General features: G+C 38.0%; 1 protein-coding gene across 2 annotated transcripts; it reads right to left on the bottom strand.

Moving 5' to 3' along the window:
* On the bottom strand, positions 1-27,327 carry SLC25A46 (solute carrier family 25 member 46). Of its 2 annotated transcripts, none has more exons than XM_043595243.1 (8): positions 27,225-27,327; positions 23,415-23,457; positions 22,062-22,119; positions 19,230-19,307; positions 18,622-18,722; positions 12,503-12,559; positions 11,182-11,239; positions 1-1,561 (listed from the first exon to the last, which is right to left on the bottom strand). In XM_043595243.1, exons 1-8 carry the CDS (start codon positions 27,241-27,243, stop codon positions 983-985), a joined length of 993 nt encoding a protein of 330 aa, XP_043451178.1. In that variant the 5' UTR covers positions 27,244-27,327; the 3' UTR covers positions 1-982. The 2 variants fall into 2 exon arrangements, with proteins under 2 accessions (XP_043451178.1, XP_043451168.1); XM_043595233.1 differs by lacking the exon at positions 27,225-27,327 and adding an exon at positions 26,051-26,485.
* Positions 27,328-27,758: the final 431 nt, after the last annotated feature.

Raw genomic sequence — 27,758 nt, 5'->3', positions numbered from 1 at the left:
TTCCCATGTGAATTTTAATTGTCTCTCCTCTAAGACAAATCATTCAGAAATATAAGGCAAGTAACATTTCTTTCAGTACACAATCCATAAATGTGCAAACAGTAATAGTTGTCATGATTATTTTCTATTCTATCTTAGGAGTGGTCTAAAACCAGACTGTTGATTCACATATCTAGGTAAGCAAATCAAAGTTTATAAACATATGACGGATGTTTCAGTTGCTGGCATTGAAACGCTGGGTTTGGATATGGACAAGTAGGTTGTTTGCCTTACATCTTTTGGGTACCTTGTCTTTTAATGTTTTCTTCTGATATTCAAGCAGTAAGTATTCATTTTATGAAATAAGCTGATCTAAGAGTGGAAACTTTATAGAGATGAAGGAAATTCCGAGTTATATGTGTGCACATAAATGGCTTTATATAATAAATATTCAGCCATTAAAACGTTGTACAGGGACAATGCAATTTAAAACTCTTCAAGTCCTGTTTACACACTGCCAAATCTAGTCCTTCTCATCTTTACCATGGATGACACAGTTTATTTGTTTAAAGGTAAACTATCCTGATACTATACACTAGATTAAGGATGTCATACCAATATCAATCTAGAAGGTGAAATAAATTTCTAATAAATATTGAAGTCAGATGGAATAAACTTAGCTCTGTGAAATATTGTTTTACGTTTGCTGACAAATTTTTGCTTCTGCACAGGGTCTTTTTAGTTTAGCATGAGTGCTACATTAGCTAGAATTCAATTCACGAGTGTTACTTTCATTGAGTTTTCAAATTTGGGATATTTTTCATCCAAAATATATACCTATACCTTTTAAAAAAAGAAGGGTCAATATAATCAGCATGGGCTTTTTTTTTTTTACCAGTTTCACTTTCTAATCCACTTTCCCCCAGTATTTCACTTTTATCCCACATAATTTCATAACAAAGTACCCAGATTATGTCTTTTAGACTAACCAGGAACTGAGGTCTCACACACTATTTTGAAGAAGGGTAGAGTAAATAATTTTGGTAATCTGTAAAACAGCTGCATGCAGTGTGTACTGTATTATAACAGCACCAAACCCTTTATAAAAACCAAGCATTCCTTCCTCCTGCCTTATAGTATTGATACAGTCTCTCATACCCTCGTACTGTGTATTAATTGGAAGCACTTCATAGCCAAGGTCTGTATTGTCAATGATTGTGCGTGTTCCTTGAATGTGAAGGCGGTGCAAAACCGTTTCCAATGGGTAAAGTATAACATCAGAGCAAAGACTGGCAGCAAAGTTAGCAATAAGTTCTGGAAAATAAGCATCCAACATACTCTGCACCGGACTAGTGCTCTCAGCTAGATGGCTACTATACGTCTTTCTCTTTAGAATTAGCAGGACAAACTTCTGAATGGCTGAGCTGATGATGTAATGCAGAACCCCATGCAGCACAGTGGGGAAGATCAAGGAAAGAAGCGGAAGCAGTCGTTTGCTATGAGGCACCCCTAGGCCCATCACTCTTCCAATTCCTTCTTTAACACATTCCAAGATTCCAGTGTTATCTCGTATTATCTCACTCTGAAATAAAAATGATGAAATGAGTAAAAATTAATACTTGCTTATTTTGCCACAAGAAATGATTTGTTTTAGGTCCCTTCTTAAATCCTAATTTATTGACCACAGAGGGAAAACACCGATGGCTTGCAAACTTCAAGTGTTACCTAGGTATTAGATTCTTTTTTCAAATGAAATTCCATAACAGAGCAGTGAAGCTGGGAGCTATTCTTTTTGGGAAGGGAAAGGAGAGGAGATGTGGACAGGACACATGTGGTTCCCCCACCCTCAAGAATTCAAATGAGTTCTTAGGACTCATTTTGAAAAGCAACAGCTAGTGGACATCTAAAGAGTTTGTATGGTGCTTGGAGTTTTGCTTTTTTTTTTTTTTTAATGTTTATTTATGTATTTTGAGAGAGAGACTGTGAGGGGCAGAGAGAGAGGGACAGAAAGAATCCCAAGCAGGCTCTGTACAGTCAGAGTAGAGCTCAATGTGGGCCTTGAACCCATGAACTGTGAGATCATGACCTGAGCCGAAACCAAGAGTCAAACACTTAACAGACTGAGCCACCCAGGTGCCCCTGGTGCTTGGAATTCTTAAGTATAGGTTTAAACCCTGCATCCACTACCTACTGCTTATGTAACTTTGGGCAAGTTAGTTCTCCTAAGAATCAGTTGACCATTCTATAAAAATGGGATTAGTACTACCTAGCTTTTATGCACATGATTGCTGGACATATTAAAGTAAAAAAGGCCTGGCTTCCAGAGGCACTCAGTAAATGTTAGTCATTATCATCTACAACGTCTCTGCCTTTCTACAACTGATCTTAGGAAATAAGATTCAACACAGATCTTTAATCACCAAAAGGGTATAAGCACTGCAACTTGAGAACAATGGCGGGAGTGTTCAGAATGACTTTAAGATGCAGGGGCTAGATCAGGGATTTTTAATGAAGACCATAGATCACTATTAAGTTCATATTTAAGGGCTTCAGGAGAAGTTCTACAGGAGATCTATATATAAATGTATATTTTCAAGGGAAAAAGTATTCTCAGAAATCTGAGCTGGGTCCCCAGAAGGGGAAAAAAACCACTGAACATGGACGGAGTAGGAAGAGAGAAGCTAATGTAGTAATCTGAGGATGTGGCATTCATTGAAAGGATAATGGTTGCCTCATAGTGGGAAGAAACAGACAAATCTCAGACACTTGCTAAAGTCAGAAAAAGACGTATGTCTGATTGGTTATAAAGGATGACAGAAACATAAAAATCAAGACTCCTTAAAATTAAAACTAAAATTTTAAGTCTTCAGGGTAAAGACAACAATAGTACCACTAGCAGAAAAGGAGAAGAGGCTCAAAAAGAAGCTAATTGTCAGGGTAATAAGATGAGACTGTTTACATGAGTTGAGTTTGAGATGGAGATGATTTAATTCAGCTAGAGATTAGAGTTAAAATGATTCATGAGAATAAATGAGTTCTACCAGATAGTGAATATAGGATAAAAAGCAGAGAATACAGGATAAAAAGGTTACACCTTGGAAGGCAGCAGAAGAGATGGCAAAGAGGTGATTGAAGGAAGAGGAAAACGTTCAAGAGAGAAATAGACTTTTAGAAAAAACAGACAAAAGGAGTCAAAAGGAGTTCCAGGTGGAACCCAGAGCAAGGGAAAGCAGGGGCTGGATATTGGGTAAAAAAACCAAACTAACTTACAGCGAGCCGGGCACTTTACATAGACAACTCATCTCATTGTTTTAACTGTTATTAAAATACTACTCCCATCTTATGGATAAGTGGAAAAGAGTAATTAGAAAAGCAAAGGCTGATCCAGTAAGGTTTTTATAGAGAGGAAATCCATACACACTGAAGACAAAAAATAAGCCAGAGGACCTAGTGTTGGAGACAGAAAATAGGCGGTATACAATTAACTGGATTTTGTGTATCAGTGAAGTTAAAACTATCTTCATCTTATAGTTTTAAGTGTAGAAAGTACATTAATACACTGCACAGCCAGGCCCCGTTTGCTGCCCAGGCTCCTTTTCACTGTACACTCTGTCCTCACCGCTGGACCCCTGCCTCCCCATTATACCCCTACCTTCCACCCCCTGACACTGTCTTGCACCTGCTCAGTGGCAATCGTCATAAGTTTCCTCAGGGCTATCAGCCCCCTCCTTCTGCCCACTGCCCCACCAACCTGCCTTCTGGCACCTGCTCTATGGCCAACCAAGAGAAGCTTTCACAGGGACACTGAGTGGGTTTGGCTCTTCTTCTGGTCCTGTAATCGGTGCTGGGTTGATCCAGTGAACAAGACTGAGGTTGGAGGGGACCTTGGATGTCACCTTTCTCCCACATTCATTTCAACAGGTAACCTTCTGGGGAGATTTAACATGGCAGAGAAGTAGGGGGACCTGGATTTTCCTTGTCCCTCAAAGACAGCTGTATTGAGGTCAGATCACTTGGAACACCCAGGAAATCAATCTGCGGAGTGGCAGAAGGATCTCCACAGTTGGAGGGAAACAGCTCGGCAGGACCTATGTGTGTGTATGTGAATGGGGGAGATAAAGCAGCAGAGCTACGGAGGAGAAGGCACCCTTTCTGTGGAGAAACAAAAAAGAGAGAAAGAGAGAGGGGTTGTAAAAGTGTGGCATCAAGTTAGCACAAGAGGAAAACCTCTCTGGACTATGGACTGGGCAGAGAAAACCACGGAGTGTCCCAGTTCTTTGTTTGCAAACAGGCTTTGGAGCTGAAACTCCAAGGTTCAGGAAGTACACAACTTTCTCTGGAGCAGAGCCATGGGGCATGCTCCTAGAGAGGAGGGAGCTGGCCCTGGAGCGCATAGTGTGGTGTGGCAATTTCGGGGTGCACTGGGAGAGAACAGTCCACTTCCTGGAGTACTTTCGGAAAAGGGCTTATTGCCTCCCCAAGGACAAAAGACCCCGCAGGAATCAGCCAAAGGCCTTTCATCAGCTGGGTGGAGAGGCTCTACTCCAGAGGATGGGAGTGGACTCACATGGTGCCAGGTCCTTCAAGACATCAGGTTTTGAATCCCAGCCGAGTGCCAAAGGAAAGGCTCAGGATGGCTGAGGTGCAGGGTAAGCTGACAGTCCTCGCTATTCTTTAAGGGCTGCCTGAACTGCAGGGGTTGAGATCCCCAGTCCAAGAACGAGAGATCGGGGTGATGCCATCTTTCCCCCAATACCAAAACGCTGGGACTTCAGAGAGCAACCCAAATTCTGCCCCTCCACGTCTGGCAACTGCTTATTTACTGGGGCAAGACTGACTGACCCAATGCAGTCGGCCTCTCCTCCAGACCAGCATAGCCACCAGCCCCAGGAACTAACAGACTTTTTTTTTTTCTTTTCCTCTCTTTCTTTCCTTCTGCTTCTTTTTTTCTTTGGAATCAGGGTCACAGTTTCTGATTAGTTTTTGTCATTTCTTATTATATATATTTTTTGATCAGGCTTTTTAAAAAAATTTATTCTTGTTCTGTTCTCCTTTCTTCTGCTTATTTTTCTTCATTTTTCTTCTCCCTCTTTCTTTGGAATCAGGCTTATGGTTTTTTGATTCTCTGGCTTCCTTTTCTCCCCTTTCCTTTTTCTCTTTTTATGGGATCAGGCTCCCCCACACTTTTTTTTCCCCCATGCTACCTCAACAAACAAATTACTGCACACCTAGTTAAAGGTCCAAACACTCCACCACTGCCAGCAAGGTGGAGCCCTGTAGAGGACTAACAAGTGGGATAGAGCAGTCAAAATGCAACAGCAGAGTGCATGCAACATATACCAGACACACTTCCTGGAGTGCCAGGCCCTGGACTGTGTGCAATTCCTTTTTCATGTAGCAGTACTCTTAGGTGCAGGACACATAACAAGCTTGTAAGACACACAAAAGACAGAAACTTAGCCAAAATGGCAAGACCGATGAATTCTCCCCAAAAGAAAGGTCAAGAAGAAATCAAGCCAGATACTTGCTCAAAACAGAAACAAAATATTTGAACAATAATTTAGAACAAAAGTCATATGACTAATAGATGGGCTTCGAAAGAAGCAGAGAAGACACCAGAGAAACCTTTGCTGCAGACCAAAAACCTAAGAAATAGTCATGAATTAGAAAATGCTATAATTGAGATGCAAAAAAACTAGATATGGTGACAGCGAGAAATGAAGAAGCAGAGGAGAGGATAGGTGAAATAGAAGATAACATTATAGAAAATAGTTAAGCTGAAAAAAAGAGGGAAAGGAAATTATTAGATCATGAGGGGAGAATTAGAGAACTAAGTGATTCCATGAAACCAAACAATATCCATATCATAGGAGTCCCAGAAGTAGAGCAAGAAAAAGGGGCAGAAGATTTATCTGAACAAATAATTGAGAACTTCCCTAATCTGGGGAAGGAAACAGACATCCAAGTCCAAGAAGCATAGAGAACTCCCTTCAAACACAACAAAAACAGGTCAACCCCATGACATATCAGTGAAACCTTCCAAATATAAAGAGAGAGAATTCTGAAAGCAGCTAGGGACAAAAGGATAGACACATAAGGGTCCAGTAGCAGACCTGTCCACTGAAACCTGGCAGGCCAGAAGGGACTGGCAGAAAATATTCAATGTGCTGAATAGGAGAAATAGGCAGCCAAGAATCCTTTATCCAGCAAGGCTGTCATTCAGAATAGAAGGAGAGACAGACTTTCCCAAACAAAAACTAAAGGAGTTCATGACCACTAAACCAGCCCTGCAAGAAATTCTAAGGAGGACTCTGTGAGTGGAAAGCAGCAAAGATTACAAAGGACCAGAGAACATCCCCATCAACATGAAATCCACAGATAACACAATGGCACTAAATGTGTATCTTTCAATAATCACTCTGAGTGTAAATGGACTAACTGCTCCAATCAAAGATAAAGGATATCAGAATGGATTAAAAAAACAAGATCCATTTATGTGCTGCCTACAAAAGACTCATTTCAGACTTGAGTAAACCTGCAGACTGAAAGTGAAGAGATGGAAAGCCATCTATCATGCTAATGTAGAACAAAAGAAAGCCAAAGTAGCCATACTTCTATTAGACACTCTATTTTAATCTTTAAAAAAATGTTTATTTATTTATTTTTGAGAGAGAGAGAGAAAGAGGATGAATGAATGAATGAATGAATGAATGAATGTGGGGGAGGAGCAGAAATAGAGGGAGACACAGAATCCAAATTAGGCTCCAGGCTCTGAGCTGTCAGCATAGAGCCCGACGTGGGGCTCGAGCTCACAGACTGCAAGATCATGACCTGAGCTGAAGTCAGATCCTTAACCAACAGAGCCACCGAGGCACCCCAGACAAACTCGATTTTAAAACAAAGGCTGTAACAAGAGATAAAGAAGGGCATTATATTACAATTAAGAGGTCTAATCATTGAGAAGAGCTAACAATTGCAAATATTTATACCCCCAACTTGCATGCACCCAAATATATAAAACAATCACAAACATAAGCAAACTTATTGATTATAATACCATAATTATAGGAGAATTTAGTACTCTACTTACAACAGTGGACAGATTATCTAAGCAGAAAATCAACAAAGAAACAATGGCTACGAATGACACACTGGACCAGATGGACTTAAGAGACGTATTCAGAACATTTCATCCTAAAGCAGCAGAATACACATTCTTCTCAAGTGCACAAGGAACATTCTCCAGAATAGATCACTTATTGGGTCACAAATCAGCCCTCAACAAGTACAAAAAGATTTAGATCATACCATGCATGTTTTCAGATCACAAAACTATGAAACCTAATCACAAGAAAAAATGTGGAAAGGCCTCAAATACATAGAGTTAAAGAACATCCTACTAAAGAATGAATGGATTAATCAGGAAATTACAGAAGGAATTAAATACACATGGAAGTCAATGAAAATAAAAACTGACAGTCCAAACCCTTTGGGATACAGCAAAGGCAGTGCTAAGAGAAAAATACATTGCAATTCAGGCCTATCTCAAGAAGCAAGAAGGGTCCCAAATACACAACACCTAAAGGAGCTAGAAAAGGAGCAGCAAATAAAGCCTAAAGCCAGCAGAAGAAGGGAAATAACACAGATAAAAGGACCCAAACAGATAAAATCACAAATGAAAGAGGAGAGATCATAATCAACACCACAGAAATACAATTATAAGAGAATACTATTTAAAATTATATGCCAATAAACAGGACAATCTGGAAGAAATGGACAAATTCCTAGACACTCACACACTACCAAAACTAAAACAGGAAGAAACAGAAAATTTGAACAGGCCCAAAACCAGCAAAGAAATTGAAGCGGTTATCAAAAATCTCCCCCAAAACAAAAGTCCTGGGCCTCATGGCTTCCCAGGGAATTCTACCAGATATTTAAAGAAGACCTAATACCTATTTTCCTCAACTGTTCTAAAAAACAGAAAGGGAAGGAAAACTTCCAAACTCATTCTATGAAGCCACCATCACCTTGATTCCAAAACCAGACAAAGACCCACTAAAAAGGAGACTTATAAGCCACTATCACTGATGAAACTGGATGCAAAAATTCTCAACAAGATACCAGCAAATCAAATTCAACAGTACATCAAAAGAATTATTCACCATGATCAAGTGGGATTTATTCTTGGGCTTCAGGGCTGGTTCAATATTTGCAAATCAATCAACGTGATACATCACATTAATAAAAGAAAGAATAAGAACCACACAATCCTTTCAATAGATGCAGAAAAAGCATTTGACAAAATACAGCATCGTTTCTTGATAAAGAGCAAGTATACAAGTAAGTAGAGATAGAAGGAACATACCTTAAAATCATAAAAGCCATATATGAAAGACCCACAGCTAATATCATCCTTAATGGGGAAAATCTGAGAGCTTTCCCCCTAAGGTCAGGAACACGACAAGGATGTCCACTGTCACCACTGTTGTTCAACATAGTACTGTAAGTCCTAGCCTCAGCAATCAGACAACAAAAAGAAATAAAAAGCATCCAAATTGGCCAGGAGGAAGTCAAACTTTCACTCTTCGCAGATGGCAGGATGCTCGCTTGACTGGGAAAACCCAAAGATTCCAACAAAAAACTACTAGAGCAGTAAAGTCACAGGATATAAAATCAATGTACAGAAATCGGTTGCATTTCTATACACCAAAAATGAAGCAGCAGAAAGAGATATCAAGGAATCAGTCCCATTTACAACTGCACCAAAAACCGTAAGATACCTACGAATAAGCCTAACTAAAGAGGTAAAAGTTCTAGATGCTAAAAACTATAGAAAGCTTATAAAAGAAATTGAAAAAGACACAAAGAAATGGAAAAATAATCCATGCTCATGGAAGGACAAATATTGTTAAATTGTCAATACTACCCAAAGCAATATACACATTCAATGCAACCTCTATCAAAATAACACCAGCATTCTTCACAGAGCTTGAACAAATGATCCTAAAATTTGTATGGAACCAGAAAAGACCCTGAATAGCCAAAGCAATCCTGAAAAAGAAAACCAAAGCTGGAGGTATCACAATTCCAGACTTCAAGCTGTATTACAAAGCTGTAATCATCAAGACAAGTACTGGCATAAAAACAGACATATAGACCAAAGGAATAGAACAGAGAACCCAGAAATGGACCCACAAACGTATGGCCAACTAATCTTCAACAAAGCAGGAAAGAATATCCAATGGAAAAAAAGACAGTCTCTTTAGCAAATGGTGCTGGGAGAACTGGACAGCGACATGAAGAATGAAATGGGACTACTTTCGTACACAGTACACAAAAATAAATTCAAAATGGATGAAAGACCTAAATGCAAGACAGGAAACCATCAAAATCATAGAGGAGAAAAGAGGCAGCAACCTCTTTGACCTCGGCCACAGTAACTTCTTATTTGCCATGTCTCTAGAGGCAAGGGAAATGAAAGCAAAAATGAACTACTAGGACCTCATCAAGATAAAAAGCTTCTGCACAGCAAAGGACAATCAACAAAACTAAAAGGCAACTGACAGAATGGGAGAAGATATTTGCAAATGACATATCAGATAATGGGTTAGTATCCAAAATCTATAAAGAACTTACCAAGCTTAACACCCAAAATACAAATAATCCATTGAAGAAATGGGCAGAGGACATGAATAGACTCTTCAAGAAGATATTCAGATGGCTAACAGACACATGAAAAGATGCTCAACATCACTCATCATCAGGGAAATACAAATCAAAACCACAATGAGATAACACTTCACACTTGTCAGAATGGCTAAAATGAACAACTTCAGGAAACAAAATATGTTGACAAGGATTCAGAGAAAAGGGAACCCTTTTGTACTGTTGGTGGGAATACAAACTGGTGCAGCCACACCGGAAAACAGTATGGAGGTTCCTCAAAGAATTAAAAATAGAACAACCCTATGACCCAGCAATTGCACTAATAGGAATTTATCCAAATGATACAAAAATGCTGATTCAAAGGGGCACATGCACCACAATGATTATAGCAGCACTATCCAGAGCCAAATTATGGAAAGAGCCCAAATGTCCATCAACTGATGAATGGATAAAGAAGATATGGTGTATATACGCAATGGCATATTACTTGGCGATAAAAAGAATGATATCTTGCCATTTGCAACAATGTGGATGGAACTACACTATATTATGCTGAAGGAAATAAGTCAGTCAGAGAAAGATAAATGTATGAGTTCACTCAAATGTGGAATTTAAGAAACCAAACAGATGAACATGAGGAAGGGAAGGAAAATAAGATTAACATACAGAGGGAGGCAAACCATAAGAGACTCTTAAATACAGAGAACAAACTGAGGGTTGTTAGATGAGAGGTGGGTTGGGGGATGGGTTAGATGGGTGATGGGCACTGAGAAGGGCATCTGTTGGGACGGGCACTGGGTGTCACATGTAAGAGATGAATCACTGGTTCTACTCCTGAAGCCAAGACTACACTGTATGTTAACTAAGTGGAATTTAAATTAAATAAATAAAGAAAGAAAGAAATAAAGAAGTACATTAATACAATGTGTTTGAAGCACCACCATGTGGTTAGAAATGGTAAAACGCTGTAAAATGCTGACAGGAGACTGCTTTAGCTCTGTAGTACTTAACATGCCATCGCATCAAATGTTCCTTAAAAGGCATATTTAAAAAGAATACTGTTAGTAGACTACAAATGGGACTACCTGTTCACTGTTAGGATGATTCTCCAGCATGTTTTATGCTCAGGTAATTAGCAATTTACTGTCCGGTGACAAGCCATAAGCATTTGAGTTGTATATTAAGTGTCTTAAAAGGTTGAAAAAACAAAACAGAACAACCCCTATAGGTTCTTTGTATTCAGAGTAAATCATAGGCTGGGGTCTGAGACAGTTGAATGAAGAGTACAGCTGCCTATTGAAAGGATAAAAAATTAAAACTACAAGTGTGAAGTAAGTGTGCAAAGGAAAGATCCACACCAACAGTGTGCCTAGAATATAATCTCTGAGATATGTGTGCTATCTGTGAGATACAAATTTTAAAAGGATACTGTCTTAAATTTGTCTGGTATACAATCAGAATCTGATATAAATAATATATTGAGTATTCCAAAAAATTTTTTTAACTAAAAAATGACAACGAAGAGTGGCTCACCTGTACTGTTTCAATCAGACTTGCTGAGTAAAAAGGCATTGCCACCATGTAAGTGAGGCTGTAGAAATTAAAACAAATTTATCAGTACACTGAAACCACATGCTTCCACTACATGTTTAGTATCGACTGTAATATATCAACATAATTTATATTCAAGCCTGAATATATTTAAGGGTTTCAACAATTAATATAGCCTGTTAGTATCTACTTCAACTATTAATATCTATAGATACTTCAGAGACCTGTAACATAAGATGCCTTATTCAACAGCTGGCAATGAAAATTTAAGTATTAAATTTTACACAGGGAAAGGCTGCAAGGAAAACAGATTTTATTTTAAACCAGTAAAACGTATGCTTAGTTATGATTCACTGTCCAACCTGCACATAGCTAATGTAGCCTTGTTGTCTACCTGCACATAGCCAATGTAGCCTATAAATCTGATACTTAGAAGTTAGGATGAGGGATCCATTCCATTGTCTGCCTTTTTAGTGACATTTGAACAAGTAAACTGTTCTGCTATTACCCTATATATTCTCATTATCCATTCCCAGATTTCCCACCCAGCAGAGCTAAGCCAGTCTTCAATGGTGAGTCAAGTCCCCTTTTATTATTAAAAAACAATATTGTACAGCTTTGCAAAGTTGTTTCTTATCACCACTATTTAGACATAGTAATATTACAACTTTGCAAGCCTGCAAAATATAGTTATTTAAAATAATATCAAGGTGGGACTTACCTAACCCTATGGGGCCAGGTCCTGGCAAGAAGTAGTTTTCAAGGTGAATGGAACATCCTAAGTAATAATGTGCTGGAATGTCCCACAGAGGGAGCCAGCAAGCTGGGGGATTTCCAATTCACAATCTTCAAAAAAAATTAAAAAGTGAAGAGTAAAATTCTAATCTACAAAAATGGTCAGTGTTGTAAAATCACTAAGTGACTTTAGGACTACATTTTAATAACGCTAAGGTTTGAATTTGCTCATCACTTTACAGATAAATTTTTGTCTCTGCTTAATAATTAAATGATAATTTTTCTGGCAATTTGGGTTAAACAAACTGAAGACCTTTGCTAACTTCCTAAGAACACAGATAAAAATTAGGTTGTGATTTCAGCCTTTCAAATTAGGAAGATTTATTTTAAAGATAATGTATGTATTTCAGGATTTTATTCTTCGTTCATTCCTGTTATTTGCCTTTTGAAGTTCTAGTCCCACAAATATCTTATTGCTCTTTCTTCACCATACTAAGATTTTTTTTCAGTCCTAACACTATAAAAATGAATGGAAATTTTCAATATTAGTGCCACTTTTGATACTTACGATTTCAGTAGAAGGTGTTCTCCTATTTGTTTAGGATTCCATTTATGTGAAATCTCTCTAAAAAATAAATTTGAATAAAACAAAAGCCATGTTATTTGAAACACCTTGAATCAGCCTGATTTTCAAAAAGGTAATCGATTTTAATTAAAAAAAATCTGTAGGAGAAATATATTCTAATGTAAACATTTTCCTTTCTGGCACACACTTAAACAATTATGTTGGTTTAAAAAGAAAAAAAAAATCCCAGCTGTTTTTCTATGTGCTGCAGGAAGGGGCTGACAGAGGACAAAGAGCTATAACTGATCATAAAAAATAATATGAAAACTTAAAGAAGGAGATATAAAAATGACAGGCTGAGGAAGAAAGAATTGTTGGGGAGAAGAGGAGACAATGAATAGGCTAAAGGAAGAAAAAGCTTTAAAAAATAACTAAGAATGAGAATTTAAAAACAAAATAAAATCAAGTAACTGTAATGCAGAATGAATGACACAACCTTTGCGTAGCACTGAATTTCCAAAGTGTCTTGCCTTACTCTGATGACATTAATTGTGTGACCTACTGTATGCCAGGCACTGTGCAAAGTGCTTTGCGTGAATTATTTCTGACTCTCACAATGACCCTGTTATCCCCATTTCATCGATGAGGAAATAAACTCGGAGAGGATTCATAACTCACCCAAAGCCATACAACTACTTAGTGGTGGAACTGGGTTCTAAACCCAGGTCTCTGGGACTTGAAGTCTGCACACTCTGCCAGCACTGCCTGTCATCTCATTTGATACAAGAAGGCATCCTGTGACGTAGGCAGAACAGTGGTGGTCCGATTTGTTTTACTTATGAGACAAATGAAGGTAAGAAGACCCACGGGGACATGATCAGGAGACAGGCAAAACACCAGGTCTGGAAGTAAGGTTGAGGACTGTGTGCTTCCTGCTATTTAGGTTACCCATGGAAACCAGAAAAGGAAAAAGAAGAAGACGAGAGGTGAGCTACAAAAACAAAAAAGGAGAAAGCTGTTTCAAGAGAAAATTCAAAAAGGAGAAAAGAATATGGAATGAGAGCAAAAGGGAAAGTCAGTGAGGAGGCAGAATAAAATGAGAAGGCAGAGAGAGGGACAGGAGACGGGGAGAAGGGGGCGAGGCAGGAGAACAAGAAGGGGTTTGCCATGTCAAAATAAAGCATGAAACAAGGAGAACTGCTGTCCGCACTTCATCTTTTTTATATTTTTCATCTAAATCACTGGTGGTCATTTCAGCTATATTTTTCTGTGGTTGTTCAGGCCTAATATAATAGTCTTAGTATTAATTTAATCACAATGTGACCCATTCCTCTGAGGGAATGGGCACCCACTGTACCACGGCCATGGCAGGAAGCCGAGAAAACATTTTCTATTTGAAAGGAGTGAATATAAGGAGGTAGGAAATAAATATATTTTATATTTAAAAGGTATAGAAAATAATCACTAATAAGTCCTCTAAAATAAATATATTTTATATTTAAAAGGTATAGAAAATAATCACTAATAAGTCCTCTAAAAACAAAGTCCATACAATTATAACATAGGTGGTATGTGGACTTTTTAAGAAAATGAAAGATTCGCAGAAAAACTTTTAGAAAACAGCCCAACCACCTCTGATTAAGAAGACCCTAGAGAGGTTTCTGGGTCACATTCTGATTAAATTAATACTAAGACTATTATATTAGGCCTGAACAGCCGCAGAAAAATATAGCTGAGATGACCACCAGTGATTTAGATGAAAAATATAAAAAAGATGAAGCTTCCCAATTTTTGACAGAGACTTTCTGATTGTAAAACAATATATGCTACATGGTTTGTAAATCATCAGGGCACTGCTATTACTCTTATCATGGCCTCAGAAAGTATCAAAGGGGATTATAACATTGATTTTAAGGATGAAATCATCATTAACATTATAGACAGATGGGTCTGTGATCTGTATTTTTGTAAGGACTGGGCTACTTCACCTTTGTTTGTTTTTTTTTTTCAACGTTTTTATTTATTTTTGGGACAGAGAGACAGAGCATGAATGGGGGAGGGGCAGAGAGAGAGGGAGACACAGAATCGGAAACAGGCTCCAGACTCTGAGCCATCAGCCCAGAGCCCGACACGGGGCTGGAACGCACGGACCGCGAGATCGTGACCTGGCTGAAGTCGGACGCTTAACCGACTGCGCCACCCAGGCGCCCCTCACCTTTGAATACAATACTAATCACTATTGCCAATTCTTAACATAAATAAGACTAGTAAAAATGGGGAAAATGAAATTTAGAATCAAGTATGTATCTGTGGGTAAAACTTATTGCCACAGCTCTAGAAATCTAAATTAGCACATTTAAATGCTTCAGGAAAGACAGTAGTATAAAAATCTACTTGTGATTACACTTCTTTCTATTTCATTACCAGCAATACCAGAAGATGAGTAAATATATTTAACTCACTATTTTCACAAGCAAAACCTCCCCTTGAAAAGGAGCAACAAAATTAAGAGAAATGACTTGCTTTTTCTTAAAATAGTTCTCCATCTGACAGATTGATATACATGTTCCCATGCATAATCAATACACAAAAGCAACAGAATTTTAAATAACTCTATTTTTAAATAGCCTTTACTTACCATTATCTCTTATTTTCATATGTTCAGATAGCTGACCTCCTAAAAAAAATCTTCCCTCAACCAAACCCATCTTTCAGCTAATTCTCTTCACCTTTCCTCTGCACAGCCAACTTTCTAAACTTGCTATTTCCACATCCTAAGCTCCCCACTCACCCCTGAACCCACTCCAAATTGGCTTCTACTCCATTATTTTACAAAAACAGCTCTTGTCAAGGTCCCCCTTACCTCCATGCCACTAAATCCAATGGACATTTTTAAGTCTGAGGGTTGCTGGAGGGGAAGTGGGCAGGAGGATAGGTATTAAGGATTGTGATGAACACTGGATGTTGTATATACCTAATTTGCCCTTTCAATGGCCATCAGCCCCCAGGTTCTTCCCTTCTTACTGAAGCCCACTGTCCCTGTATTCCACTATCCCACCACAATCTTCTGGATTTTTCTCCTCCCTTCTAATCTCTACTTTTGACTCCTTTGCTGAAGTATTTTCTTAGTCCAGCCACCTATTCTAGAGTTCCTAAATGATCAGGCCCTCTTCTTATTTTATATATTATGCTCCTTCCTAAGGCAATGTCATCCAAGATGATGGCTTCAAAAACCTCCCAAATCTATTACCTTCAGTTTAAATTTCTCTATATCAACCACGTGTATCATCTGTCTCCTGATAACTCTCCCTGGATATGGCAAAGCATCTAAAAATGAACTTGTCCAATATCAAGCTTATGATCTTTCTTTCCTACTCTTAGACTCTACTGTGTTCCCCAACTAGAAACTGTTAATCAAAGGGAAATCTCCTAATTGGTGAAAGATTTCATTGTGTTTAAAACAGAATATGTTCAAAGTTAGTGAATTCAGAGGAATGGTTAAAAGAAACAGATAACATAAGCAGAAACTGCTAGGTATTTATATTGGTAAAACTACAAATAATGAGTCAAATGAAGTTGGAGATCAACCAAATGGGTTTTGTGAAAGACTGAACTATACAGGTAGTCTTGGTTACAGGTGGTCCTTACATGAATATGAGAAATCCTACAGGAAAGTAAAGGGTACTTCAGGGTAGAGTAACACATAGTCTCACTCACTCCACCTCGGAGAAGATCTATGGGAGGACAAGGGAGGGATCTGGGCACTAGATAAAGAAAGAGATCACAGATGATGATCCTGAGTTATATATACTTTTTTTTTTTTAAGAAGTAATACTGCAAAACTCTAAGCTTGATGACTTAATGGACACTACAGATTTGTTCTTTTTCTCTCAGATGGATCAAAATGAGTATAAAAATGTAAATATTGGTGAATCCATACTGTCTCACTTGTTCTATCTACTGATCACTGTGCAGTTAAGGCACTTCAGTCTAGGAGAGCCCCAAAGCTCATTCCTCTCGTGTGAATCAAATCTGTGAATCACTTTGGGTTACTGCTTTGCTTCCTTGTCTGCTATGACTAAGCTTTCCCCTAAGAAAGGTCAACCCTGCTCCAAAAAAGTTAGAATTAAATAAAAAAATATGCTGTACTTCCGAGAATGGCTTTATTTGACATCTAGTTACATAAGCCAAAATCCTAGGAGTCATTGAGGATAGCTCCTCCTCTATCACCTTCCATCCCTAGTCTATCACCAAATTCCATCAGTTTTACCTAAATATATTGCAAAAGTATCCACTTAGATCTATCTCAAAAGATGCCACCCAATGGTCTGAGCTACCATTATTTGTCACCTAGATTAATGTTATAGCATGTGAATATGTATCCTTTTACCTAGTTTGGTCCTCCGATAATATTTTCATCTCCATTTGCAATGATCCTTTAAAAACATAAATCCGATAATGTCACTGACCTCTCTTCATGTCTTTAGGTCATGTCATTGACCTAAAACGCTTCAATATTCTTAAAGTGGCCTAAACGTCATACACTTGGGTCTCACTTCCCTCTTCAGCATTCTGTCACACTGCTCTCTTTTGCTCTCTGAGCTTCAGCCATTTGAGCTTTCTCTCAATTACCCAAATTCTCCATGTTCTCCTTGTGACAGTGTCTTCACACAAATGGGCCTCAGCCTCCTAATCACCATTCAGATGTCAGCTTATGTGTTATTTTATTAGGGACACTGTTCCTAAACCTTTAACATTTTCACAGATCCTTTTCTTTTCCTTCAGGGAACAAATCTCAATTTGTAGTTATTTATTCATTAATGGGATTATTTTACTTAATGTAAATTAAATAAAATTATTTTACTTAATTTTACTTAATGTCCTTATATTACTAGATTCTAGGCTTCATGGTCTCAGGTACCTTTTGTTTTTTCTCCTCACTGTATACCAGATTTCCAGCACAGGACCTAGCACATAGTAAGTAGTCAGGAAATATTAGCTACATAAATAAATTAACAATTGGGATTTATCAGAAAAATTATCCAGGGGCGCCTGGGTAGCTTAGTCAGTTAAGCATATGACTCTTGGTTTTTGCTCTGGTTATGATCTTACGGTTCCATGAGTTCGAGCCCCACATCAGACTCTGTGCTGACAGTGAGAGGCTGCTTGGAATTCTCTCTCTCTCCCCCCCTCTCTCTACTCCTCTCCCACTCGTGCTGTCTCTCTCTCAAAATAAACAAATTTAAAAAAAAACAAAAAAACAAAAAAAAACCTGTATATCCAGCTCATCCCTTTCTGTTCTTTTCCACACTTCAGACTTCTCAGTCTGGCCTAGATTACTGTAACAGTTCTTCACAAGTCTCTGGCTACACCAGTCACCCCCCCCCCCCCACCTTTTTTTTTTTAACACTGTCACTTGAGCAAATGCTTGACCAAAGAACCCATAAACTGAAACAAACACCTTAGATTCCCAACTCCATAGAGAATAAAGCCACAGTCCCTTACAAAGGCACAACCACACTTCAATCAAGCATCTCAGTCTCTCTTCCTGTTATTCCACCCCATAAATGTCCAATATTTTAAGCACAAGACACTTATTACCCAGACCTTCCGACATCCATTAAATTGGGTTTGCTGTCACCTCTACTTGGAACGTTCTCCCTCTCTGACAAATCAATTCCTACTCATAATTCAACATACAGCTCAGATTTCAGTTCTTTTTTTGAAATCCTTGCCAATAACTTAATGCAAAGTGTCCCTTGGGCACTAGAAGGAGTTTGTTTAATCACAGTACTAATCATGATGTACTATAATTTGCTTACATGTGTCTCCTTTATCCAAGTGGCTACTTCAACAGTAAGAACTGCTCATATACTCATATTTGTTCCTTGGTAGAGAGTTGCTGAAACAGCAGTAGGAGCTGAATGACCAATCTCAATAGATACTAGACCAGGAAGCATTTTCTTTATCATATACTCATTCAATAAGATAGAACTAATTTTAGTCTGTTTCTTTTCTTAGCTACTTCAGACAACTTTTCAAAGTCAAGGTATTTTTACAAACTGTCATATTTTGTCAAAATTTAATATGAAACTAATATTGAAAAGATGCCAAAAAGGTACCTTGGTAAAGGTGTGAATTCACTGATTATTCCCTCTGCTCCAAGCGTGACTCCCTGGACGATAAACGTGCTGCCCATTCCTTTCCAAAGGGCCCTTGGTCCCTAAAATGAACAAAATTTATTGTTATTTCTGTTAGTGCCTGAATAAGAGACAGAGAGGTCTTAATAAAATTTGTCATTGAATGTTTACTAATATATGCCAATAAAGCATTATTCTAAGACATTTATTTGTCATTGAGTGTTTACTAATATATGCCAATAAAGCATTATTCTAAGACATTTTAGTAAAGAACTACAACTACATTAACTCCTATCATTTTAACATTTGTCCAGTGGCCTACATTTAGGCAAATCTGAACACTCCAATTAACTAAATCCCTAATATTGATTAAATATCTCTAATTTTTAATTAATTTTGGCAAAGATGTGAATTTATTGATTGTTCAGTGACATTAAAAGATATAATTACTATGTTGCATTAAATTTTAGTACAAGAGTTAAAATATTTTTATTAACTAAATTAAAAGAAATTATTCTTGCTTTATTACAAAGGCCAAATGGTACTTACATTATAAATAACTTTAATAGAACCTACAGACTAATTCTTACCTGAGTTTTGTTGAAGCTGTACATAATATTGATGACTGTAAATGGAGTGAGATGGTAATGCCGAGCATGATAATTAACCTATAAAAAAGATATTTAGTAATTATTTTTTGTTATTGTTTTAAGAAATAACCAAGCCATGAAAGACATACAATAGAGTCACAGTATAAACAAAAGTTCAATTCTAAAGTCATCAGTAATTACACATAAACAAAATTACTACTCTTAAAAGTACATGAAATAACTTATTACAACTACAGTACATATGGTTATATATATATATATATATATATATATATATATATATATACACACACAACCCAGAAAACCAACACACAGTATACACAGTAACGTAGAATATATGATAAAGAAGCCCATGCTGTTTGATATTTATGTTTCCATAAACACTAGAATTACATTCCATGTAGCAAAACATTCATGCCTTTTAACACACATGAACCATGAAGAATTCAGGAAACAGGAGACTCATATCTCCTAATAGCAAGGATTTTTCATACTATAAGCTATAAATAATTGATAAATTAGGAAATCAGTAAAGGGGGTCAGAACCAATACTTACTAAGTGAAATAATAAAAAAGAAAGTATTAGAATGCATCACACATTCTAATGGTATTCCATAAAACATTTTTTTAAGTTACTCATATAGATGTATACAGTGGATCACAATGTGACACTGCTGCTTTGTAAAACATGTCTGAAATCCAGTTTTAGGGGATACACACTGTCCATGCTGTTAATGACTATTTTTGGGGGGGGGTTCTAAGCATGAACAGTTTAATCTGTATTTATATCTTTCTAACTCAATTTTCACAGAAGATTAAATTAGGTCATAGAAGCTTTTTACCACAGTGTTGTCCACTCACCCCCTGGGGCCTTGCAGGGGATCTACAAGTTCAAAATTATTTTCTTAATGACACTAAGGCATCATTTTTTTTATTGTGTCGATATTTTCAATAATAGTGCAAAACAATGGTGGGTGTTGATATTTTCAATAATAGTGCAAAACAATGGTGGGTAAAATTGCTAATTCCTTAGCATGCATCAAGGCAGCTGGCAGCAAACTATATTTTTGTATGTTTTGTATTCTTCATCCCCCTCACTTGGAAGGAGAAAAAAGCCACTTTCACTAAAGAATATCTGTGGCGAAACAGTAAAACATATTAATTTCATAAAATCTTGATTCTTGAATTACATCTTTCTAAATTAATATTCTGTGTGTTGATCATAAAGTAAGATGGCTTATGGCTGTTGTGAGGAAAAGCACTTGTCTGATGGAGTTGCAAGCTGAACTAGCCACTTTTTTCATGCAGCACCATTTCTTCTGGAAAAACTGACAGACGATAGTTATTAACACTTGAGACAGGCATGTTTTTATTCTATTATTTTTTTTAAGCTTATCTATTTATTTTGAGAGAGAGAGAGAGACAGTGTGAGCAGCGGAGGGGCAGAGAGAGAGGGAGAGAAAGAATCCCAAGCAGGCTCTGCACTGTCAGTGAACAGCCTGATGCAGGGCTCAAACTCACAAAACCAGGAGATCATGACCTGAGCTGAAACCTAGAGTCAGATGTTTAAATGACTGGGCCACCCAGGTGCCCCGAGACAGACATATTTTTTAAATTTTTTTTTTTTTTCAGCGTTTATTTATTTTTGCGACAGAGAGAGACAGAGCATGAATGGGGGAGGAGCTGAGAGAGAGGGAGACACAGAATCGGAAACAGGCTCCAGGCTCTGAGCCATCAGCCCAGAGCCTGACGCGGGGCTCGAACTCACGAACCGCGAGATCGTGACCTGACTGAAGTCGGACGCTTAACCGACTGCGCCACCCAGGCGCCCCGCCATATTTTTTAAAATGCACACAGTGGGCCTGTTGATTTTAAAAAAAACTGACACTGTTTTGCCAATGATAAATTTGACTTCACAAGCAAAAATTAGAATTGTGGAAAACCTGCATCTACCATCAAGAACTTACCAATACTGGAACTCATTTCTGGTGGGATTGGTAGTAATTTAATGACGATTTATATATATATATACACACACACAGTATAATCCAGATATCTTAACATTTAAAAGATCTAAATAACTCAGTAAATTAGTATTTTTCAAATAACCAACACATGATATTATAGAATCATAAATGGATAAAAAAATCCATTCAACATGCAGTATAGATCAACAGATTTTAATGTTAGAGAGTACAAAAAGTTAACTTATACCTCAGATTTCTGATTGTAAATAACCCTTAATATATTACTACTTATTAAGTTTTGGTGTACTAACAAACAACAAAATCTGCCAATTATCTAAAAAAGATATAAAACACTCCATTTTCAAATACATAATGTGTATAAGTTTAGACTTTCTTCTTTCAAAACCAATGTACCGCAACAGATTTGACTACAGAGGCAGATATGAAAATTTGGTTGTCTTCTATTATGTAAGATAGGAAAGATATTTACAAAAAAGTAAAAGTTATTTTTTCATAAAACTGTTATTTATGTTAATATCTAATGGGTTTATTAGTGTTTAATGAAGTCAAGGAATATATATTAAAATTTTCCCAGTTTTGATTTCTGAAGTGGTAAATATTGACTGATAGATATTATTCATATAAACAAAAGTTCTTTGAAGACCTCAGTAATTTTTACAACCCAAGGGTTTTCAAGACCAAAATGTTTGAGACTGGTATATTGTAGATTCTGGTACATTTCACATGGAATAATTGTTACATAATCTCAGCCATTTATCTGAGCTCTGTATTTTAAATCAGAGTCGGTATTAATGTTTAGAAGGTCAAAGAAAAGTACATTTACCTGACATTGGCGGCGCAGGACAATGCAAGGATGGGCCAGTACATTTTCTGTAAAGAGACTATGAAAGAACAATTTATGTATATGTGTGTGTGTGTGTGTGTGTGTGTGTGTGTGTGTGTATGGCCAAAACTTAATTTATAACATGTATCTGAAATTATTCTTGCTTGAAGAATCACACATTATTATGTTTCCCACGCTAAAAGTAAAAATAATAATAATTAAAAAAAAGGCTAGACATGCTTGCAAATCATTCTACCAATAATAAAATTCAGTATGAAAAGAATTGAAGACAGATCTGCAAACTGGTAAGCAAAGGAAATAACATAGAATATTGATATGTATAGTCTAAAGATGAAACTACATGTCCGTATGCCTGATTTGGCAAACTCCTTTCCTAGACAACTTAAATGCTTTCCTTTTTTTTCCCCAGAAAATGTCCTATGAACAGAGTTCCTATCAGAAGAGTCATCTATTCTTCATTAGCCCCATTCTGTAAGTTTTAGTTTTGAGGTACACTATATTTAAGTGATAAGGATTTCAATGACTGTTAATTGACTACTATTTTGGGTATCAAATATTTCTTTGAAAGAATCACCACAAAATAAGTACAACTGCGGGCTAACATACTAACAATGACAGAGACACAGCAGGTATGCACACACACACATATATAAATAATACATCAAATGAACAACAGCTTTAAGTATAAATAGTGAGGCTAAAGAAAAATTAACTATAGCAGAAAGAAAACTTTAACACAGTTTTGTTCCTATTTACGTTAATGCTCTAATTGTGCAAATAAAATCATTTTTTTCTTGGTTAAAATTTTAAAACAATGAGTTATTCTGGCATGCAATAAACTCTTTGTGCAATTCTGATGTATCTGGAATAATATTCACTAAAGATCACATAGTCAAGATTGGGGGCTTTTCTTTCACAAAATGATCATTAAAAAAAAAATAATGGTATTATTAACAGCTGATTGTAAGCAAGACCTAGACTCTATGTTGCTAAATATCATATTATATTTAGAATGTTTAGGGAAAGTTTCAATGCAAAATTACTTTGTCTTGGAGGAGATTAGATCAGATTTTTTGGATAGACACATGAAAGTTACAATATAACTTACAAAATTATTTTCTGATTACAAAATTGAATGACTATTTTCTATTCTTCCTCAAAACAAATCAAGCTGTAGATTTTAAATAATAATTTTTCTGCAAAATATTATTCAACATTTAATCTACTGCTCCAAAGAATCTTAAGGAAGCAATACTAATCATTTAATATTATATATTACAGAAAACACTTGAAATAAAAACTTAAATTAAAAATCTTTAGATAAAACATTACCTTGCAAGGCCAATACCAAATCCAGCAAATCTATTCAACTGCTCTAAAACAGAAGAAATAACATAATTCATAACCAATATTTAGGTTTACTGTAAAAAAAATGTCTTTTATTAACACAATATTTATTTAAATTCCACATCCCTAAGTCAAATTCTGATATGGGCCAGGGAAGCTGTGGGAAGTTAAAAGGCAGAACCACTCTTCAGCTCCATTTCATTGTTGAGATGTGGGACTGTGGGCCCAGGGTTTCTAAACTGTCATTTTTCTAAAACAGTATTCTCGTTTTTACATAGTATCTTCCAAATTTAAAATATTGGCAACTATTTTTTTTACGTTTATTTATTCTTTGAGAGCCATAGTGAGACAGAGCACAGGTTGGTGAGGGGCAGAGAGAGAAGGAGACACAGAATCTGAAGGAGGCTGCAGGCTCCGAGCTGTCAGCACAGAGCCCAACATGGGGCTTGAACTCACAAACCATGAGATCATGACCTGAGCCAAAGTCAGTTGCTTAACTGACTGAGCCACCCAGGCGCCCATGGGAGGGAGCTATTTTTAAAAGCACTAACATACCGGGTAGGCCAAATCAAGCATGTCTGCAGGTAGAATTTAAGGACTACCAGTTTTCAAATTCTAACTAAAAACAATTTAATTTTTTTTCTAAAGAAGGTTCTGATACTATACCAGCCAACAACTTTACCTCCGGTCTTGTAAAACTAGTCATTTACTATTATTGGTGGAAAGCATCTATGTTGAACCAACAGTTGCAAGTGAAACACCTCAAAAGTATTAAATTAACAGTACTTAGGGTAATCAAAAGAGGTAAATAAGGGTCTCTTCTTCTCTCTCCCCAGGTTTTAAATATTTTGAGAATAGCTGCTTAATTAGGTCTCTGCGACAGGCTACTGGATACATATGTGCTACTGCTGATAGCATTTCTATCATCTTAGAAAAGTTTACAGCTGGAAACATTCCTATGCATATGTCAAAACAAAAAACTTTCTCCTTGGCTAAACAACTTAAAAACATGATGGTGAAATATCACAATCTCGAGGGACTAGATATACAATTTCTACTATAATACATTATTCACAAGGGATAATTTTTCTGTCTCACCCTCTTTTCTCTCTCTCCTCTTTGATCTTTCAAATGAAGCAATACCCTCACTATTTCGTTAGTTAGAATAAGGCCATGTAAACAGGTCCCTTGGAAAACTATGTGGTTAGCTATTGCCTTGAAAAATGTACAAGCCAGATGGAAGTTTCTTTTGCCAACTCAGATACGTTCTTCTTTCAGCTTTTTCCTTTTTGCGTGTACAGATCATCCCCAATATTAGCAGAAAATGCCACTGATATTTTATGGAAAGTGTTAGAAAGGTTTATTTTCGTTAGCTGTGTAAGTCTCTTAGTCTTCTACTCTTGCAGTTATCATCACCAGCCTCTTAACTGCTGCAAAACACCCCCCTGGTTTCATTAAGAGTTCCTTCTCATTGTAACCATCAAAGCATGAATTATGAAAAGATGAAAAACCCTCAGCTTTGCTGCCTTAGAAGGTGACTGTGTAGCAATCATATGTGCATTTTGAATTATTTAATTTATAACTTTCCAGTACTTCTTTTGGGACCTACAGAACGAAAACGAGACAGGTTGAAAAAGCAAATTGTATGACACTGTGTAAGTCATGGATCTTCTTCCACATCCTCATTTGCTCCTAGATGATATTTAAAGTCTATTCCTCTCAGTTAACACAAATCAAATAAAAATTGTTGTACTCCCAAATTAAAACCAAAGAAATGAGAATAAACATATCTAAAATATGCTTAATATTTAATGATTTAGCCTATTATTCTAATGATTTCAAAATGGGGAGAGGCAGTTATTATTTCCATTTTATGTATTAAAAAGTTGAGAATATTTAGATCAGTGTTGTAATTATAACACTGGTCTTCTGACATCCTGCAGAGAATAATTAGGTCTTGATTCCAAAGTCTTGAAATGGTCTCAATGTTTTTTACTATTTAGTGAAGTGTGTAGGTGAGAAATAGGAAAGCAGGAGGTGGGAAAACATAGGAGTAGTTTCAGCGTCTAGAAAATAGACACAATTCCTATGATTAAAAGATAAAGGAAAAGAAACGAATACTTTTTAGCCTCCTACATGCTCATACTGTACTAAGCATTACTTACACCTCATTTAACACTTAAATAGAGCCAGGTTTGAATCCAAGCCTGTCAGTGCTGAAAAAGTTCTTTCCAGAACACAAAGCACAATTCAAAGAAATAAAGCTGTCGGTGAATTAGGTTACTGTTTATATAATTCCCAGTGAACAGTAAATAATTTCCTTCCTTCTTGATTTAGGTCATGGGATGGAATACACCCAAACCCTTCGAAACTCCTACTGCGCAGACCAGAGCTAAGGCAGGTGTCTTTTCTGGAGGTGATCCCGGAATAAAGGTTTCTGCAAGGGAGAGGGAGCAGGCCCACTGCAGGGGGCAGAGGACGAAAGGAGGGCAGAAGGTGTGGCGCGCGATAGGCCCAGCGGCACCGAAGGCGGCACCCTCCGCGTGGCTTCCGCGCTTTGCAGGCCTCGAGCCGCGGCTCCGCCACTCCACCCACCCCTGCCTTGCTCCCACGTCCCTCACCGCTGCTCTGCCCCTGCACGCCGCCGCCGCCGCCGCTGCTGCTGCCGCCGGGAAACGGTTCCTCCGCGGGGCCCTCGAGCGGGGTGGAGGGGGCGGGCGCGCCGTAGGGCGGGCTCTTCTCTCCCCAGTGCAGGTTGCGGCTACCGGGGATGTCTGGGGGAGTGGTCACCCAGTGGCTCAGGTCCGACCCGGAGCTGAAGGACCTGGCAGGGAAGGCGCCGCTAAAGCCCTGCTCATCCCGGGCACCGCCTCGATAGCCCAAGCCATCGAATCCGTCCGGGCGCCGCGGATGCATCGGAGACGGGGCAGGATGAGGCGAGCCCCCCGGGGCCCACCACCACTAGGGCCACCGCGACCTCGGGCCACACGGCTTCTTCGTCGCCGGCGCCGCGTCTGGGGAAATCTGACAACCGGAAGTCACGTTGCAACCCCGGAAGTTTGGTGAGCACGTGATCTTAGCCTTTTCCGGTGATTTATAGAGGGATGGTTGCTAGGGAGACGCGGAGGCAACCAAGGGCCGAGCCTTGAAAAGGTCTCTGTGGAGGAGGTGGGAAGAGGACTGTGGAGTTAATGGAACATTGTACCAAAGAGATACCGTAAAGGAATTGGAGTGGGAGGGACGGCTTGGATGAGCGGAGATCGAATAAAGACGTTTGTTTTACCGAGGGACAAACGCATCCCTGGAGCTGACTCACTGAGATCTCAGCCAGAAATGTCCTGCTGCACCCCAAGGCCTCAGATCTAGGTCTTTTCTTTTCCTTATTGGTCTAGTGCCTCACCCGCTGCGAGAGAGCTATTAGAGGTTAGAGTTGTGGGGTGTTGGTAACGTTCCCTCTAGTTTCGCCTCCCGCACTTGCCGTTTTAGCTAACATCTATTGAGCGAGCTGGTTCTGCGCCGTGAACGCAAAGGTAGTATGGACCGCCAGACCAAGCATTAGAAAAGACGGCCGGTGGAAAAAACCCTCTGACCCTCCGCTCCTCCCAAGAATGTAAACTGCTCTCGGATTTAGAAATTAAGCATTTTGCTTTTCTAAGGCTACAAATAGTTTTGTTTGTTTGTTTGTTTTGCTGGTACACCTAAATCACTCCGTGTATGTAAAGCCCAGTGATACTGTTCAAAATTGAGACCCTGGTTGAACAATCAAGAGGACTTGTGAACAGAGTCCTCTACTACCTGTTTGCATCAGTTCCATGGGCTTTTCGGGCAGAGTTCCTCTTCCTAGATCTGAGCAAGTCTTCCATGGGTTCTTCCTGTGTCTGTTCTTTCCCACTGGACGTCCAGGATTCCGAGGGCTTTCAGAAGAGAATCATGACGTGCTATTCTTAATCTTCCAGACGAGACCCTTTCCTTAAAGTGATAACTTCATCTTGAGGGGATTGATGTTCTTAAATTGGGTTGATATGTGGCTTAGGCAAGTGTTTTGAGTCTCTCCTTTAATAAGTGTATCCAGTATTACTCGAGTACTAATACCAAATTACCGGGCAACTAATATCAAATTAATTACTGAGCATGGCAATAAAAACGATTTCTCTGTTCCTTAGAAATGATTGGATTAAAGATGTGTTTGGTTCAGGTCTAAAACTTGTTTCTTAAAAGGAGACAAAAAGGCGTCTGTGTGTGTGTGTGCGCACTTCTAATGTAAAAAACAATAACATGTCACGATTTCACATCCACATCAATGAAGAAAAGATGAGTTGGTAAGAGGAT

This window comes from Prionailurus bengalensis, chromosome A1, assembly GCF_016509475.1.
Source record: "Prionailurus bengalensis isolate Pbe53 chromosome A1, Fcat_Pben_1.1_paternal_pri, whole genome shotgun sequence".
NCBI classification, from domain to species: Eukaryota; Metazoa; Chordata; class Mammalia; order Carnivora; family Felidae; genus Prionailurus; species Prionailurus bengalensis.
The sequence above is the reverse complement of the archived record's forward strand: the minus strand, read 5'-3'. Positions and strand labels throughout refer to the sequence as shown.